General features: G+C 48.2%; 1 protein-coding gene across 1 annotated transcript in view; it reads left to right on the top strand.

The window, feature by feature from the left end:
* KCNK10 (potassium two pore domain channel subfamily K member 10) overlaps positions 1 to 18,136 on the top strand; it is a 121,209-nt gene that overhangs the window by 50,190 nt on the left and 52,883 nt on the right. The window contains exon 2 of the mRNA XM_040641576.1: positions 4,366 to 4,700. Coding sequence (XP_040497510.1) covers positions 4,366 to 4,700 — 335 coding nt within the window. The remainder of the gene's footprint in view (positions 1 to 4,365; positions 4,701 to 18,136) is intronic.

Raw genomic sequence — 18,136 nt, forward strand, 5'->3', positions numbered from 1 at the left:
GTGCAGGTGGCCCTGGACAGATTCCAGGCCTGGGAGGGTTGGGGGGAGGGCAGGAGTTCTCTGCTTCTCGCCAGTGTGTTGCAATCAGCTGCACTTTGCCTGGGTCCATAGGCAGAGTCACGTTGCTGTGTGACAGCGGCACCTCTGAGGTGTTCAGGTTTCCAAGAAACCGCGAGTCCTGTGGATGTCATTCGTTTCAAGTGGCCTGGAGGAGTGGAGGCACTTGGGGTTAGGTGTCTGAAGATGGGTCCAAGGGCGCCACGGCCCCGGCCTTCGTGCCTCACCTGTCATGGGGATGGATAGTGGCAAGTGCTCTCCACACAAGGTTTCGTGATGATACACTAGGTTCGTGCGTGTGTAAGATCCTTGTCGACTCTCCCACGGACTCTGAAGGCGGGGATGGGTCTCATTCATTTTGGTACCCCCGGCGCCAAGCACGGTGCCCGGTGACTCCAGTGTTTGTTGACTGAGTGCAAGAAAGGGCGATGGCAGGAAGTACAGGGTACGGGCAAGCCTGAAAAATTCAAAACTACCGCAAACCTGTTCAACCACGAAGAAGCAGATTTCCGCGTGTGCTCCCGTATCTACCCATGTTTAGGTAAAAGTGGAATGGCGGAGCATTTGTGAGGAAACATTTTAAAAGGAAAGTGAACTGAAGGGATATCGCCCTTCCCGCCTTTCCCTTCTCATCAGTCCTTGGCCGCACTGTTGCTGACACTTTTCCGTGGGAGTCGGGAGGAATGAAGGTCATTACTTTCTACGCCCCATCTATTATTGATACATTTCAGAGAAAAGGGCCCTTTCCACCAGGGGGATTTCTTTGTTTCCTATTCTTCTGTGCCTATGCTCCAGAAAACTGACTTTGAAGTCAGATTATTCTCATTTAAATCCCGGTTCCCCCACTTTCTGCCCCCTTGACCTCAGTTTAGTCGTGCGATCTCTCTGGGTCTCAGTTTCTTTATCTGCGAAGCGGGGATATGTGGTGGCCGAGTGTGCATGTGCCTTGTAGCCCTCCAACGGAGTCCTTGCTCTCCACCTTCCGCAGATGAGGAAACAGAAACTCAGTGGTCAACCAGACGCTGATAGCTTTGGGGCCGAAACTCTGGTTTTTGCTCTTGGTCCTTTGGAAACCTGGGATTGGTGGATTCTATTCAGACTCTGCTCCCGGGACAGTCTCTTAGCAAACTGGCATTGGGAACTGGTCTGAGAAGGACCTTCATCAGGCCCAATTCTGCTCAGCTTCAGGAATGCTAGAAGCCCCGGAAACATCCATGACGCAAGTCAGCGAAGGAGACCCAGCTCCAGCTGACCTCTGAGCTCAAGGTCATCATTGGGCTTCCTCCTAATGTCTGTCACCTGACGCCGTGGGGGGCATTCCCTAAGCAGATTGTCAAACCCCCAAAGCTGGGAGGCACTCTGACTTCTCCCCACCACAGCACAGCACCTTCTGCTCACTTGGCCCCACATAAATGCTTGTTCCTGAGGGTGGTGGTGAATCTGACGGGCCTTTTGTCTATAGTCTGAAGGAGTGAACAACAACAACAACAGAAAACAAACATTTGCGCCATGCCAGGCACTGTGCCAAGAAGCGGAGATCCAACAATCAAAAGACAAGCTTTCAGACTCCAAGGACTCTCTAGGCTCATGGGGAGACGGGCATGCCGAGTCTGCCTGGAGAGTCCAGGAGGACTTCACAGAGGAGGCAGCTTTGAGCTGACACTGAGGAAGTTGGGCGTTTCCCAGGCAGGTGAAGGTGGGGAGGGGGCTGCTGGCCAAAGGAGCATCCACGAAGGTGTGGAGGCGTGAACAGAGCCCTGCCATGTTGAGCGCTGCTGGAGTGCCAAGCTCTTTCCCACTGGGCGCCCTCATCCACACTGTGTGTGGTTTGGATGTGCCAAGGTCTCGGCCTTTTATTCTTCATTCATTTAATCAGTGTATTGTGTGTCAGGCACCGTACAGGACACTGGGTACAGAGTTGAGAGTGTAGACCTGGGGCCTGCCCTCCTGAAGCTCTAAGTCCAATGACAAGTAAACGGGTTCTGTTAACAGTGAGTGTGGACTAAGAGAGACCTAATCTAGTGGGGGTGTGGGTGCATGAGTTTCTTATAGCTGCTGTAACAGATTGCCACAATCTTAGTAGCTTAACACAATGCATATTTATTATCTTGTGTTTCTGGAGGTCAGAAGTTCAAAATCTGTCTCACTGGGCCAAAATTAAGGTGTAGGCAGGGCTGGATCCTTCTGGAGCCTCTAGGGGAGAGTCTGTTCCTTGTCTTTTCCAGCTTCTAGAAGCTGATTTCATCCGTTGATTTGTGACCTCTGCTTCTTTCCTTCCATGTCTTTCTCTGACCCTCTTGCCTCCCTCTTTTAAGGACATTTGTGATTACATTGGGCCCACCTGGTAATCTAGGATAATTCTCTATCTCTAGATCCTCGACTTAACCACATTTGCAAAGTTCCTTTTGTGACGTAAGGTAACGTAGGCATAGGGCCCAGGGATTAGGACGTGAACATCTTTGGGGGCCGTTATTCCACCAACCACAGAGGGAGCAGGGGAAAGGGGGAGGGGGTGCTTCCAGAAGTGGATTTAACCCAAGATTTGTCAAAGGTGGGTGACAGTGGAGGCAGGGAGGGCCCTTAGGAGGCTGCTGGATTGGTCCAGGCAAGCCAGGCCCCTGATGAGGTTGGGGGTCCTGGGAAGCGTGAGAGGCACAGGGATGGAGATACAGCAGGGAGGGTAATGAGTGGGGAGTGTGGGGGCAAGGTCGAAAGAAATCTGTCCTAGACAGGATGCACCTCAGTATCAACCAGGGCCAGTAGGAACCTGAAAGCCGTGTTTTGGGGGAAGGATTAGCAAGAACATGATGCCCAAGGTGCTGGTTCTGATTCTTACATCTTTCAGTGAGAGATTCCAGACGGTTTCGTATTCAGTGAGTCAGAAGGAAATGTAACATTCAGTGATATTTGCTAGAATCACGTCCAATAAAAGGCTGATGTTCCCCTTGCTTTTCAAAGACACAAGCTGACTTTGAGGCTCTAGGAGGAAACGCAGATATTTGCAGACCTGGACTCCTCAAGGTGGCCACCCTTCTGGCCAGGTGCCGTCAGGGTCATTGGCGCTTTGAACGAGAGCGAGCGACATTCCCGTGCTTTTATTTATCTTGAATTTCCCAAGGCAGAGAGCGAGCAGTCCGCTGGATTGTTTGCCCCACTTAGGTAATTACCTAATACCATCTCCTAATACCTTGTTTACCCAACAGCCGGGCTGCTCTATGGCAGAGGCTGTAGTAAGCGTTAGTGTAATAAAGGCAGAGCAAAATGCAAGCGCGCCACTGTTCACTGCTGCGCAAGACAGATTGCCCAAGCTCACGATAGCATCGTGTGTTAACGCGACCCTGCTCTTCCTGCCGTTCTGGAATAGCCTCCGGCTCCACATGCTTATTTCCAAGGTGATGAAATTGCCCTTCTAGAGACCAGCGACCTTTGAGAGTTTGATGTATTCTCAAAACGAGGGGAAATTTCTTTTCTGATGGTTTCCTACTGGAGGAAAATAGAAGAAAAATTCTGTCACAAATAGACCAGGAGTGGTTACATCTAAGTCATCGCATTTTCCATTGAGAAATGTGCCTAGAATCTATTTTATTGTTCTTACGTTTTTCCAGGAAACCAAGTTACTTGGCAAGAAACATCACTCATTGTTTACTTCCGTCAATCCAGTCACCTGTTTTTTTGTTTTTCACTTTGCTTGTCTTCTGAACCCCAAACTTTCTTTACTATGTCTGAGTTTTGACTCGTCTGCCCGATAGCAGGCTTGCCCTTCTTCCCTTTGTTTTGTGACCAGCACCTGGGATGAAAGGGACTTTGAAACTCACTAGATGTTCATCTCTTCTCTGCCCTTGGTATCCTCCGGTCCTCAGTGCGTGGACGGGGTAGCTGGGCATCTGTCTCCTAGTTATTCCCTCTCCAAGCTGCACAACACGTATGTTTTTTCAAATATGATGGTTTGCCCTGCATCTTACACATTGTTTAACCAAGGAAGCTTGAGAGAAGAGATGAATTCTCAATCACGGAGCCCTGGCTTGCAAAATCGGGCCCTTGTAGAGAAACAGAAGAATTTCAAACTCAGTTACTACTCCTTTTTTTTTTTTAAAACACCAGAACTCCTGGAGTTCCTTTTCTAAGAACTCAAACAGGCACCTTGCAACCGATCAGATCCCCTCACTGCCCGGCTTGCTGAGCCAGGTTTTCGTCCTCCCGTTTGAAAGCTGGCTTGAGAAAGACATCTGTGCTTTGTTTCTGACGAGTTCCGTGTCTTGTATTTATCAACAAACTCTCTCTCCCCCTGTCCCCCGCCCCGTTTCTCAGTGGCCGTTCCGGCAGCAGCGCCCCCGGTGTGCCAGCCCAAGGGCGCCGCTAACGGGCACTACGCTGCCCCGCGCCTCTCCATCTCCTCCCGAGCCACGGTCGTCGCCAGGATGGAAGGCGCCTCCCAGGGGGGCCTGCAGACCGTCATGAAGTGGAAAACAGTCGTGGCAATCTTCGTGGTCGTGGTGGTCTACCTCGTCACCGGCGGTCTGGTCTTCCGGGCACTGGAGCAGCCCTTCGAGAGCAGCCAGAAGAATACCATCGCCTTGGAGAAGGCGGAATTCCTGCGGGATCATATCTGCGTGAGCCCCCAGGAGCTGGAGACGCTGATCCAGGTGAGCGGGGGTCAGGCTGGGGTCAGGGGAGAATGGAGTCCAGACCGCCTGTGGGGGGAAGGGACAGCTTCGGTTTTGACCTTCGAGCTCACTGAGTTTTGCCTTTGGTTGAGATGCGCCTGATGGTCCGGGAGGGCCTCTCCGGGGAGGTGACATCTGACCTGAGACCTCAAAGGAGCCAGAGAGTGAGGCATGTGATGATGTGGGGACAGGGGGGCCAGCCGTGCGACAGCCTCGATGCGGCGACGTTAGGAGAGGCTGGGTTTTGCATCACTTGCTTTTGGGTGAGGTGGCAGGAAGCAGCAGCAGGGGAAAGGGCTTTGGAGTTTCAAATTCGAGTCCACCTCTGGGTGCTGATTAACTTCCCGATTCTGAAGTCTGTGTCAGACGCTGGGCTAAGAGGGTGCCCTGGAAGCCAAAGAGAACTTTAAATAAGCAGGGATGTGTTAAACCTGTCCCAGGTCAGTGAGAGTGGAGTAAAGACCACCGATGGGCGATGGGAGGCTGTCGGTGACTTGGCAGAGCCATTTTGGTGGATTTATGGGATGAAATAATAAGGAGAGCAGTCGTAGTAATAATCAGGGTTGCTGTTTTGAACATTTATTGCATCAGGCACTGTGCTAAGCTCCTTGCATACCTTGGACATTAAGAAAAAATATCCATAAAAATATAGAGGTGGAGAATTTTGCGTTACCACCTAGAGAAGCAGGGCAATGAAAGCAGGGGTGGGGCTGGCTGGGGGGCCATGGGAGATGGAGTCATTTCAGGTGGTGTGGTGGGAGCAAATGAAACAGGAGGCTTCAGAAGCCTGGGAAGGGCAGGGAGCCACGTCCCAGGGGGAGGAAGGGGAGTGGCTGGGAGCCCCGCTGGGGGGCTTCCTCGTGCAGGAGATGAAGGATGGCTGCCTTGGAGACCGAGGTTTGAGTTCCTAACCTACACATGCTACTGAACCAGGAAGTGTAGGTCCTGGTGGAAGGTGATGACAGTGATGGAGGCAAGGGAGAGTCATATCTTTCCAGGGGTTCTAAAGTTTGCAAGGCAGAGGGATGGAAAAGATGGCTCCCGAGACTCCTTCTGCCCTGGGGTTATCTGCATTCAATTCTAATGGCGACTGCCATCCAGGATATTGCAGGATTTGCAACACTGACCTAGCTATTTGTCTATTTAACTACAATGATAGGCAAGGGGAATTATGGGGCTTCTTATGATCTGGAGCCTGCATAGCAACTGTATACCTTTAAAGAAATTTTGATTATCTGACTTGACTCTTACAAATAAATAAAAATATACATTCCCCCCCCCCGGAATAAATATGATTTCATACCTATGATCCTATAACTTTTATTAAAAAAGAAAACTTTAAAATGCAAAAAATCTAAGAGCAGTATTTCATATTAGTCTTTCTTGGATAGCTTTCTCTCCCTCACCCCCTTTTCTGAGAAAATGCTATCAAATTTGTGATGATGGGAGTGTTGTACCAATCTGTGCCAGTGTTAAGACGTTAGAATATCATAGAAAATGGGGGAAACAATTCTGGAGTAATTTTAAGTAAGAACGGAATAATACATGTTGTTGTGATATGTGGTGAGTTCCTTTCTAACTAGTTGCAATATATAATAACCTAAAAAGTGGTCCAAATTGAATCTAGATTCATGCTTGCATTTTCCTTCCTTAGACAGTGAGATCTTGAGGAAAAGGATTATGTCATATTATCTTTCCATCCGTGTGTAGCCTATGCATTGCTTTGCATCTAATTATTGCCCAATAGAGAAATCCTTTAGGATTGAGATATCAACCTGAACTTCTAACATTGTTGATACCACCAGATATCTGAGGTTATTCACGCACTGGTTTATCTATTTAGGTATTGCCCATTCTTTGGCTGTCTTCTTCATGAAAAAGCTCAGAGGCCAGAATGGACAGGATGGGGATTCTAATTCTGGTGCTGCCATTAAAACCGGTCCCCTGCTTTGGTCTCAGAAGTTTCTCTGGGAAATGAAGAATGTGTGTGTGTGTGTGTGTGTGTGTGTGTGCAGATACATGTGAACACACACACATCCTTAAGGTCGTTTTTGTAACAATTAAGAAAACTACCCTATATCAGACACCTTTTATCAGCCAGATGCCTTGCACTCATTATCTCATGTAATCATTCCAACAACCCTCTGCGTTGGCACTATTACGCCCATTTTATAGGTGAGGAAGCCGATTCTAAAATAGGTGGAGTAACTTTCCAGCCCCCAAAGGGGCCGAGCTGGGATTCAAAGCGAGGTCTGTCTGACCTTGTCCTTCCTCCCCCAGTGAGTCTACAGGGTCTTTAAGTGGTCTTTCTTTGTCATGAACTCAGCTCTCTCTTGAACCTTTGCTTTGTGTTTAACACTTTACAGAATTTTAACAGTCAGGAAACATTGGCGTGCCCTGCTTCATGGCAGAAAGCATGTCCCCATGTCTTCTCGCTGCAACCACCGAGTGCGAGCCTTGGGCTTGGGATGCGTTAAGATCTCCAGCCACTGCGATGTAAGGATTTGTACTTGTGTGTATCTAGGTCTTTTTCACGACACAAGTTGAGCAGATTTACATGTGACTCTGTGTGAATCAAGAGCCAGTTGATCATGGTTTGCCTTTCAGTTCACTGATTCCTTCATGGGATGGAAATGCCCACACTTACGGACTAGGGGGAGCGTCCTCTCACTTCACGTGCCTGAGCAGCACGGTGTAGAGTGCTTGTAAGAAGCTTTTTGGAAGGGTCTTCCACCTGATATATTCAAAGCTGGAAAAGTATTATGGTACTTCACCAAAGTCTGAAAGGAATGACTGACAGGTAAAAGATGATATCGATGGTATTCATCTGGTAATGTCAGGACCCTTGGCTGGATTGAGTGAACCCCTCATAAAGTAAGCTGGGAGGTGTAATTCATGTTATTAATAACAAACGCAGAGCATCCAGAACTGCTTCCCTCCCATGAAATGCCTGGATAGCTTAAAAGAGCCATAGTTTGGGGAAGGGTTTTCAAAAGAATTAAACCACTGTTATGGGGTGCTGTGGGGCTCCAGAGGAGACTGGTGGGTCACCGTCCCTGACCTGATCTTTGTTATGGAGGGAACTGTCTCATTAATGAATTCATCCATACATTCTCCAAGTTGCTATTGAGCTCCTGTTGTATCAGGTCACATGCCAGGGGCTGTGGATAGAAAAGAGGAGACTAAAACACAAGGTGAGCAAGTTACTAACCTCTCTGTGATCCAGTTTCATTATCAATAAAATGTGCCTAAAATCCCTCACCCTTGGGGCATTGAGAGGATTAAATTCTATAATTCATGAGAAGGGCTTTGAACGATTTTTGGCACGTGGTGAGTGCTCAATAAATAACTAAATAAAAGGTCGTTCTCTCTGCTGCTGCTGCTTGTAGCTCTGTTCCAGGAGCTCAGAGTTTCAGGCAGGGCTCTCTTTTTTCTTTTAAGGGTTTATTTTAATTCCAGTTAGTTAACATGCAGTGTTATATTAGCTTCAGGGGTACAATATAGTGATTCAACAGTTCCATACATCCCCTGGTTCAAGCACTGGTTCTTCCTGGGGAGGGGGTTTGGCCCCCAGGGGGCGTCTCACAACATCTGAAGACATTTTTGGTTGTCGCGACTTGAGGGGGTGCTAGCGGAATGTGGCGAGTAGAGACCGGGGAGGCTGCTGAGCAGCCTGATGCACGGGACAGCCCCCAGCCCAGCAAAGAGTGAATCCAGTCAAATGTCGACAGTGCCGAGCTCGAGAAACCCTGGAAGAAGAGGCGCGTAAACCAACAACTGGAATTTACTGCAATGGAGCTATTTTTTTTCCAGTTTTATGGTGATATAATTGACATACGTCTCTGTGTGGGTTCAAGGTGTACAGAAGAACGGTTTGAACATATATCGTGAAATGCTTACCGCCGTTTGCTTGGCATCCATCACCGAGCGTAGATACAATAAAGAACAAAAGCAAAATGAGAAAAAAAAATTTCTCCTTGTGGTGAGAACCCTCAAGATGGACTCTCTTAACACCTTTCCTGTATATCACACCGCGGCGTTGGCGACGGTCACCAGGCTGTACTTTACGGCCCTAGTACTTCTGGGTCCTATGACCCGAAGCTGGGACTTTTTGACCACCTTCCTCCCGTTCCCCCTCCCCCCACCTTTGACCTCTTATCTCTTTTTCTATGAGTTTTTTTGTTTGTTTGTTTTTGTTTGTTTTTTTAGATTCCACATATAAGTGAGATCATAGAGTATTTGTCTTTGTCTGGCTTATTTTACTTACCCTCATGCCATCGAGGTCCATTCATACTCCGCTGTGTGTATGTCCTACAACTTCTTTATCCACTCTTCGGTCAGTGGACACTTAGGTTGTTTCTGGGTCTTGTCTATTGTAAATAATGCTGCTTTGAGCGTGAGGGTGTGTGTATTTTTTCAAGTTAGTGTTTTTGGGTTTTTTTGGACATATTCCCAGAAGTGGAATTGCTGGCTCATATGGCCGTTCTATTTTTAATTTTTTGAGGATCTTCCATACTGTTTTCCACAGTGGCTTCACCAGTTTGCGTTCCCACCAGCAGAGCACAAGGCTTCCCTCTTCTCCACATCCCCACCCACATTTGTTGTCTCTTGTCTTTTTGATGATGACCGGGGTGGAGCTGTTTGAAATATATGAAAAATGAGGGCCCCAGTGTGGCAAACGGAGGTCAGGGAAGTTTCTGTGGCTATTTATTTTGTTTAGTCCTTACAACTGTTCTAGAAGGATAGTCTTTTGTGCCCATTTACAGTTGAGGAGACTGAGGCAGCAGGCAGCAAAGTTACACGCTCAAAGTCACCCGGTTAGTAAGCAGGAGATCTAGGATTTACTCCTGGGCAGTGTGACCACATACCCTAGGCTTTTAGCCACCATACATTCAAACAGAATCGGGGACTATGGGAGGAGATTCGTTCCGCAGGCCATGGGTAAAGGGCATCCCCGTGGTGTGTATGGCCTGTAGAGAGTTGCAGGTGGTCAGTGGCTTGAGCTGAGAGATATGGGGGGGGTGGTGGTAGACGAGGCTGGAGAGGTTAGTGGGGCTGAATTTGGGAGCTGCCCACAGAGCCTTGCTGAGGAGTTGGGCTTTCTGCCCTGGGAAGTGGGGAGTCACTGCAAAGTTTAATCAAGGCAGTAACATGATGAAAATTTTCTTTCAGAAAAATAATTCTTTTAGCAATGAGGACTTTGGGCTCGTGGAAGGAGACACTGGGGGTAGGAAGACCCATTAGAAGAATATGAGAACATCGGAGGTGAGAGATGCTGAGACACAGAGAAGGGGCCACATGGAAGGGAGTCGGACAAAGAAAACTTGCACTCGACTCATTCCCATTCAGCAGAGATTTCTGGAGTGCCTGCTCAGTGCTGCGCACCCGTGTTTTTCAAGCAGAGCCCCGCGGGCAGCGTAGCTCGCGATGAGCACCCAGGCTCTGCAGTTTCCCCTCCTGTGTTAAACCTCGTTCCCGCTTCCCGGCTGGGTGACTTGGGACATAGTCACCCGAGGCCTCCGCTTCCCGTCTGTAAACTGGAGATGGCGGTATTCCTGTGCACCTGCTAGCGTGGTCTGAATAGTGAACAAGAAGTTCAGTTACTTTTACTGTTGTGATTGCCATTATTTATTTGTTAGGGAAGGAAGAAAAAAGAAACCAGAAAGTCCCTAAAGTATATTCATCCTGGGGTCCTGCTAAGGGGAGAGAGAAGAAAGCTCCTTAATGCCCTTGGGGGCTTCAATCCTAAATTTTCTAATTGACACATTTTCTCAATTTGCCTCTACTGTTAAAGTGTGAGGTCACCTTCACGGAAGTTGCTCCGCGAGCGTGGGACTGGGCTGCGAACACCGGTGGGGCTGTGTCTGTGTGGCTCGAGCCCAGGCAGGCAGCATAGCAGTTTCCTATTCCATTTAGAGGGCTTACCACGGCCACCTAGATCAGCGTCTGTACCCTGAGCTTTGGCGGGGACCCTGAGCCTCATATATGCTAGATAGACACCGAGGCTGAATCCACTGATCGCTGTCTGCGCCCCCCCCCATTGTTCCTCGTGTGGTTTGGGAAATATTGCAGAGAACCTCAGGGACCCAGAAGGCTCAGGCAGCCCCCAAGGCGCAGATCCGCGGAAGGATAGGACGGCCATGGTTCCAAGGTGTAACTGAGTGAAAGGGTCTGTGTCCTCTGAGGGCCTGACGTCTGTTTATCCCTTCCCGCGGTGTGCGGATCTTCTAGTCTGATGCCCTGGGGCAAGCCACTTAACCAGAGCTGGGCCTCAGCAGTTCAACCCAGAGGGGACACAGAAGAGCCATCCATCTCTGGACTCTCGTCCCTGACGCGACACGAGGGAGTCTGCAGATGACTGTACAGAGAGATTTCGGGCAGAGCTGTCCTAGTCATGAAAAATGGCTCTCGCTTTTTGGTTGTTCACTTTCCCCTAGGCACTGTTCTACGTGCTTCCGTGTCTGAGCTCATTTAACCCTTGCGATGAGCCTATAGGTAGGTTCCATCGCCATCATGCCATTTTATGGATGAGAAAATGAATTCTAAGAAGTAGCGTGTCCAAGGTAAGTAACAGTCAGTACACGGTTAAAAGGGGGATTTGAGCCGTGGGACACCTGACTGTGGAGCCCATAGGTCTCACCATTGTGCCGTGCTGCTCACCTGTGTTAATGGTGAGCATCCCCCACAGTACATCTGGGCCTTTCCTGAAAGCTTTTGCTCCAAGGAAAGGGCTGGAGGGAGAAGGAGACATTGTTAAGGAGGCGTGGGCTGTCTGACTTGGTACTGTGGCAGGTCAGTGTGGACTGTTGTATTTTCAAGAAGGGGGTGTCAAGGAGAGGAAGGGGCATAGGCTTACCCCACTGAAACTAAGGCCCCCCTCCTAGGAAAGTGTGGGACAGTCCCTCTCGTTCAGAATATGAGGAGGAGGGAAGGAGAAAACCCGCACAGAACACCAGCAGCATGCCCGGCACCTAGCTGCCATTCAGGAAACATTATTTCTTTAAACTTGATTTGATGGCCACCCGATCCGAAGAACCTCTTTACCCTCACTGCTCTGACATGCCTCAATGGCTTATTTCCCTGTCCCCAATACAATTGTCCTAGAAACTTCTGTCGTGGCTAGTCTTGGAGAAAGCAATAACACATTCATCTTCTGTAATGCTCAAAGACTAAAACCACGAGGTAGCTTCCTTGACTGACTGGGGGGGGGAACCATGGCCCAGCCTGGGGGCGTGGTGGTGATGCTATGTAGCAGTTGTTTTTCAGGCTGTGAATGCTGAAATGTGTTTTTTTAAGACTTTGAATGTCTCCAGTGTAGCTCAGGGGGTCACACGGCTGTTTTCTCTCCAGGTGATAGCCACGCGGAAGGGAGGGGGTGTAGTGTTGGGCAAGGTGCCCACCAGGGAGGACACGGGAGCTTCCAATGGAAGGACCTTGTTGTAGTGCGGGCAACAAGGATTCCTCTCTCACGGAGGGCGCTCCCGGGGGCAGCTCGTGTAGCACCCCCCAGAGTGAGCAGGCTAGCTGGCGGTCTGAAAAGTTGACTTTTTTCCTGGCGTACTTCATTCAGACCTTTTTTGGCAAGTTCCTTAACTTCTCAGAACCCTTTTGACATCAAAAAGGGCACTTTCTATTCATGGGAGGCCCTTTATCTGAAGAGAACCTGAAGCTTTCATCTGCCTAGCATGGGCTAGGTCTGGAATTTCCTGGAAGGATGAGCCTTGGGCATTGGGTTCCCTTGTCATTCTGCCATGTCTCCACTTCCTTGACTGATTCATGCCTTTTTAGGTTGGTCAACAGGACCTCTGCCATTGGTTTTTATTTTATGATCTCCTGGGGATTTTGATCCTTTGCTAGTAGGTGATTGGAGTCTTAGATACTTTGCTCAGGACTCTGACATACTGATTCATTTCACTGGCTCTGCTCTTTGGGGCTGACTCCACCATGTTTGCTGGGACACGATATCATTTAAGATACGAGCAGCTGTGTGAGAGGACTGGGTACTGTGTTGTGTCCTGGGCGTGGACCTTTAATGCTGTCATGGTGACCAGACTGCTCTTCTGCAGGTAAGGGAGGGCCAGAGATCAGGAGTTGCCAAACTCTTCTCTCCAGAAGCAGGAGACGTTGGTTAATTTGCATGAGCCATGAGCATTTCCCAAGGCTGTGACATCTACCATTCCCTTCTTCTGCCAAGCCCCAAATCCCTCACTCAATTACTCACTCATTCATTCATTCATTCATTCATACAACAAATGTACTGATTTCCTGCTGTATGCCAACTTAGTGCTAAGTTCCTGGGGACAAGATGGTGAATAAAAGGGGGACATATAGTCCCTGACCTCTTGGAACTTCTAGCTAGGATGACTAATCTTCCTAGTTTTCATGCTTCTGGAATCCTTATTAATAGCACCCCTTTCTCTCTCAAAAATGTCCTGGTTTGAAAGATAAATTTTATGGTTACCCTACTGATAGGTAGTAGGGGAGACAAACCTTGTGCATGTAATCACATGAATCAATATAAATAAAACCATGGTTAACACTGCAGAGGAGAAGGAGCTGTCGGGCTCATAAGCAGGAGAACCGACACAAGAGGACAGGGATTCTGGGCAGGGGAGCTGAGTGCCAAGGTCCTGTGGTGGAAGGATGCCCAGGATGTCTGAGGACTTGAGAGAAGAGGAGCATATATGGCTGGAGGAGAGTTAGCAAAGGGAACTTAGTAGGAGATTAGCCTGGGGGCAAGCGGGGGTCAAACCATGCAGGGCTTTATCCTAAGAGCACTGGGAAGCTATGGCCATTTCAGGCATCAGGGTGGCGTGATCTGATCGATCGTACATGACCATTTTGGTCCCTTCTAAAAACCCAAAGGGTAGCAGTGGTAGTCAGGAGCTGGTTTTATTTTACTTTATTTTTTTAAAAAGATTTTATTTATTTGAGAGAGAGAGAGAGAGACAAAGAGAATGAGAGAGAGCACAAGCAGGGAGGAGAGGGGAAGGAGACTCCCCACTGAGCTGGGGGCCCGACGGGGGGCTCGATTTCAGGACCCTGAGATCATGACCTGAGCCAAAGGCAGATGCTTCATCGACTGAGCCACCCAGGCGCCCCAGGAGCTGGTTTTAAACCATTCATTCATTTAATAACTATACAGTTATGGAATGCCAACGTGGCACTCTGCTGAGTGTTGTGCCTTGGATTTCTGAACTGATTTGCCTTCAGAGGTGCCCAAACTCCAGTATTAGGGGAAGCCTTCGTGTACCCTCATGGTGGGTGGTGCCCTGCTTGGCCCTACAGCACCCAACACTCACATGTGCCTCCGCCCTTAATAGACCCTATGGAGTGAACATTATTTTTCTCATCTGTCTCCTTCCCACAACTGTAAGGTCTTTCAAGTTGAGTCTGTGTTTTTATCCATCTGTCCCTCATGCCTGGCACAGCGGCCAGCCCGTAGAAGATGCTTGAGGTTGGAGGAATGAATGAATAGGGCTTTTTATATCTGTTTTGGAGACTAAGAGCCCTTCATTCAGAAGCTTCCCAGAAGCAAAGCAGAAAATTATTTTGTTTCTGGGCTAGAGAAGTCCTTTCTTTCAGTCTGGTTGTCAAGGCACTTCTCTCAAATCACCTTTCTGCCTTTTTTCTGCATGAGCCGATTCCCTTCCTGTCCATAACGTCCAAAGCTTTACATACTTAGGAACGCGATGATTTAAGGGAAGCATGGTACCTGAGCCCCGATTCAGCAGTCTGTGGAGATCCTCGCTGGGAGTCAGAGGGCAGAGCCAGCTAAGCCTTCTCCTTCCCCACCCTGGGCCATCCCTTCTTCCAAGCAGCCTTTTGTGCAAGGAGTTTAGACCACAGCTGAGACAGCAGGCGACCTCTGTTGAGTACAGATTTGGGTCCTTTGAGCCCAAGGACACAGCTCTGACGAAGTGAGGTGACTCTCCCGGCTGATGTCCTGAAGTCAGAGGAGCTGCCCTTTCTCCAGCGAAGCGGTCATGCAGAAGATTGTTCAATGCATGCAAGATCGGGCCTGCAGCCCCCGGCCTGTCTCTACAGGCCTCCATTTCATTACTATTATTGTTTTTATCCTTGAGGCTGTGGTTCCATCACTGTTTAGTGAAGGTCTAAAGCTTTTAAGCCAGAAATTAAAGCACTAACGGAAATTGGCATGCCACTGGATAAAATGAATTTGCAAATGAGGATTGTGTTCCCCCCAAAAAACTCCCGTAAAAATAAAACAAAAACCCAGGAATGAGTGGTACGGTGTCCACATTTCTATACAGATGTGCATGTGTTTGTTCTTGTTTAAAGGGAAGCGAAAATCTTACTTAGTGAGATTTTGACGGTGTGTGGCTTGTATAATTATTTTCATTATTTACAATCAAATTTATTCATTTAGATAACTAATATTAACTGAATGCTTGTCACGAAGCAGGTGCTATGTTTGGCTCTAGTGATTAGAAAAAAATAACAAAGGATGTAAGATGCCTTCTCCCTGTCCTCCAGAAGCTTCCAGTCTAGTATTAATTGTATCACTAGCTAACACTTGCATGGTGCTTACTGTGGCCAGATACTGCTCTAAATACTTTGTTTATCATATAATGTTTACAGTGGTCCTTTGGGGTAGGTGTAAACAACTGAAGGGAGGAGTTAAATAACTTGCCCAAGTTCAACTGAGAGGTAGACTGGGATCTGGAGATGGGGAGTCTCGCCCTAGAATCTGTGCTTTTTAACCACGATGATCTACTCACGGTCGAGACTGACTTGGCTTGAGCAGTTAGCTAGAGTCCAGTATGACTGGTGCCAGAACAGAAGGAAACACTCAGGCCCCTATTCACAGAGCAGGAGTCTCTGCCTCAACTTGTGGGACCTCCAAAAGGACCTTCGTTCCCTGCAGAAAGTAACGATTAGCTGTGGGTTGTGCTCTAGAGGGACGTGGCTTTGTGTCTTTACATACGGTGTTGAGGACGGGTCAACATATTTCATTGAAAGCCAAAGTTATGGTTATGGTTATCCTTTGGGTCTGTGGTTAAGAGTAACTTCTTAATCTCTATCGAGAGCAAGGAAAATTCTTTTCCTTCTCAGTGGACAGAAGAGATGGAAAGCTTGCCGATGCTGGTTAACTTTATGGAGTAAGTGAGGACTTCACCTTTCATTCTTTGAAAAATGAGGGCCAGATCTGTCTTCTCTATGTTGTCCTATTTCACGGGGAGGAAGGTGACGATGAGCTTTAGGACAATGTTTGCGCACTGGACAGAGAGCTGTCTGTGGGAAATGGGAGAAGGCAGAGTTGAAGGAGTGTACTTATAACCAGTCCCAGCTCCGCCACTTGCTAACTGCTACCACTGTGGCCAAGCTACTTCTGTTTTCTGTTGTCTCACGTATAAAATGGGAGTAATAACGTGACTTTTTATAATGGGGTTTTTGTGGAGGGTTGAGTAAGAGGAGAAGGCACATTGCCAATGCTGGCTACTAGGATTATTTTTATGAGTATTCTAGAGCTTTCTTCAAAGTCTCTGGGATTGGCTCTGCTTCCTCCTGCCCCCAGATCAAATTGCACTCATTAGAGATTGGTGCTGGTTGTAGGGGCTGACATATTCTTTGAGGGGGCACAGGAAATGAAGTGTTAACTTGGGATTATGTGGGGCATCCATCAAGGACCCTCAGGACCAGAGCAACATCAGCAACACTTGGCAAATTTGTTCCTGAGTCCAGAGGATGAATCCAAATGGAGATGAAAGTGTGACAGTTGATCAGTAAGTTTGTTGATCTCATCAGAGCATACACGGTAGATACCCCAATTCCTTATGGGCTCGATGCTTTCCTCATGGTTTAAAATTTCTTATTTCATCCTTTATGCAGTCAAAGAGAGAGAGAAAATTAATTCCATATTGTAAGGCACAATTTGGAAGGTGAAAGAGCTCCCCCAAATATGGCTTGAATCCCACATGACAATATTTAGATAGATTAGTCATTAGTGTATACCCCAGTGCTAATGAATTGAGTTTTATTTTTTTAGACCCAATCTTTTTCTTTAAGATTATTTACTTATTTATTTGAGAGAGAGCACACTCGTGCACACCAGCGGGGGTGGGGGATGGGGGGGAAGGACAGAGGAAGAGAGAGAACCTGGAGCAGTCTCCCTGCAGAGCATGGAGCCTGGTGTGAGGCTCGATCTCACGACCCTGTATCATGACCTGAGCTGAAACTAAGAGTTGGTCATTCAACTGACTGAGCCACCCAGGCATCCCATGAATTGAGTTTTAGAACATTACCCCCACCAAAGAATTAACTGGTGGTAGCAAGGAAAGCCACTTGTCTAAGACCATAGGCTCTGGATGTGTGGGTTTTGTTCTTGGGTTTTGTTCTTTTATTCTCTAAACAGATTCTCTACTCGTCCTCTCTGTTCTACAGGTGGCCTTCATTTTAGATTTATAACCAGACTATAAAGTTTGGATGAAAGCCTGCTGTCAGGGACCTGAGGAAGGGCTAATATTTGCACATGTAACTGGATATACTTAGGATAGCAGGAAAATAAACACTGTCATAATATTCACCAGGGCACGGAAGGTGCCTGTTGCTTTTTCTTTCTATAGTCTGGCCTTGTTTTTGCGAACACTTCTTGGCGGGAGATGCTGAGGGGGTACGGCTGTAGGATGGCCAGCACAGGCCTGCCTGCCACATTGGCCATCTGCTGGGTGGGAAGGAAGACACAGGCACGTCAGTCCCCTTTTCCTTCTCTCTCCACCTCTCACTGACGCTGGAGGGGCCCAGCCTGGGGAGAAAGCCAGCCTGTTCTCTGCAAGGCAGGGAGCTGGGCCAAGAGGGTCGAGGATGGGGAGAAAGGAGAACACTGAGGATGGAGAGAAGCTGCCTTTTCAGGATTTAGGAAGGCGATCTTCCCATTGACAATTCCCATAGCATCTGCTTGCTGGCTTTGCCATGCGGTTGATATGGGAGTGTGGTCAAGGGACTTGCCTGTTCTAAACCTCATGTGGCCCATGGGACTGTAGTGATGTGTCTCCCAGCATCATCCTGAGGGTTTCCTGAGTTCCTCTGTGCACTGTAAGTGCTCAGAAAGCATTCCTGATATTATTAATATTAATATTAATATATGAAATGAGAAGGCACACAGCTTAAAGGTTTACATCCATGGAAAAAAAATCCTGACAACAACCCTGCAGGGAAACGTTTCCTCGTATTACAGGTGAAGAAACGGAGACTCAGAGAAACTGAGTAATGCACACAGGCCGAACATGTACCAGGTTATCCACAGACTTTCTGTGTTGCAAGAGTCAGTGCTGATGGGGGCCGTCCTCTCCACCTCTGCACTGAAGCAAAGACCACTTCCAGTCCGACCCAGAAGGCCTTGCTGCGGGGGGTGCCTCCAGATTCCCCCCCGATGCCCTCCCACTGTTGGAAAT

The sequence above is a fragment of the Ursus maritimus genome, unplaced genomic scaffold (genome assembly GCF_017311325.1).
Source record: "Ursus maritimus isolate PB19 unplaced genomic scaffold, ASM1731132v1 scaffold_25, whole genome shotgun sequence".
Classification (NCBI taxonomy): Eukaryota; Metazoa; Chordata; class Mammalia; order Carnivora; family Ursidae; genus Ursus; species Ursus maritimus.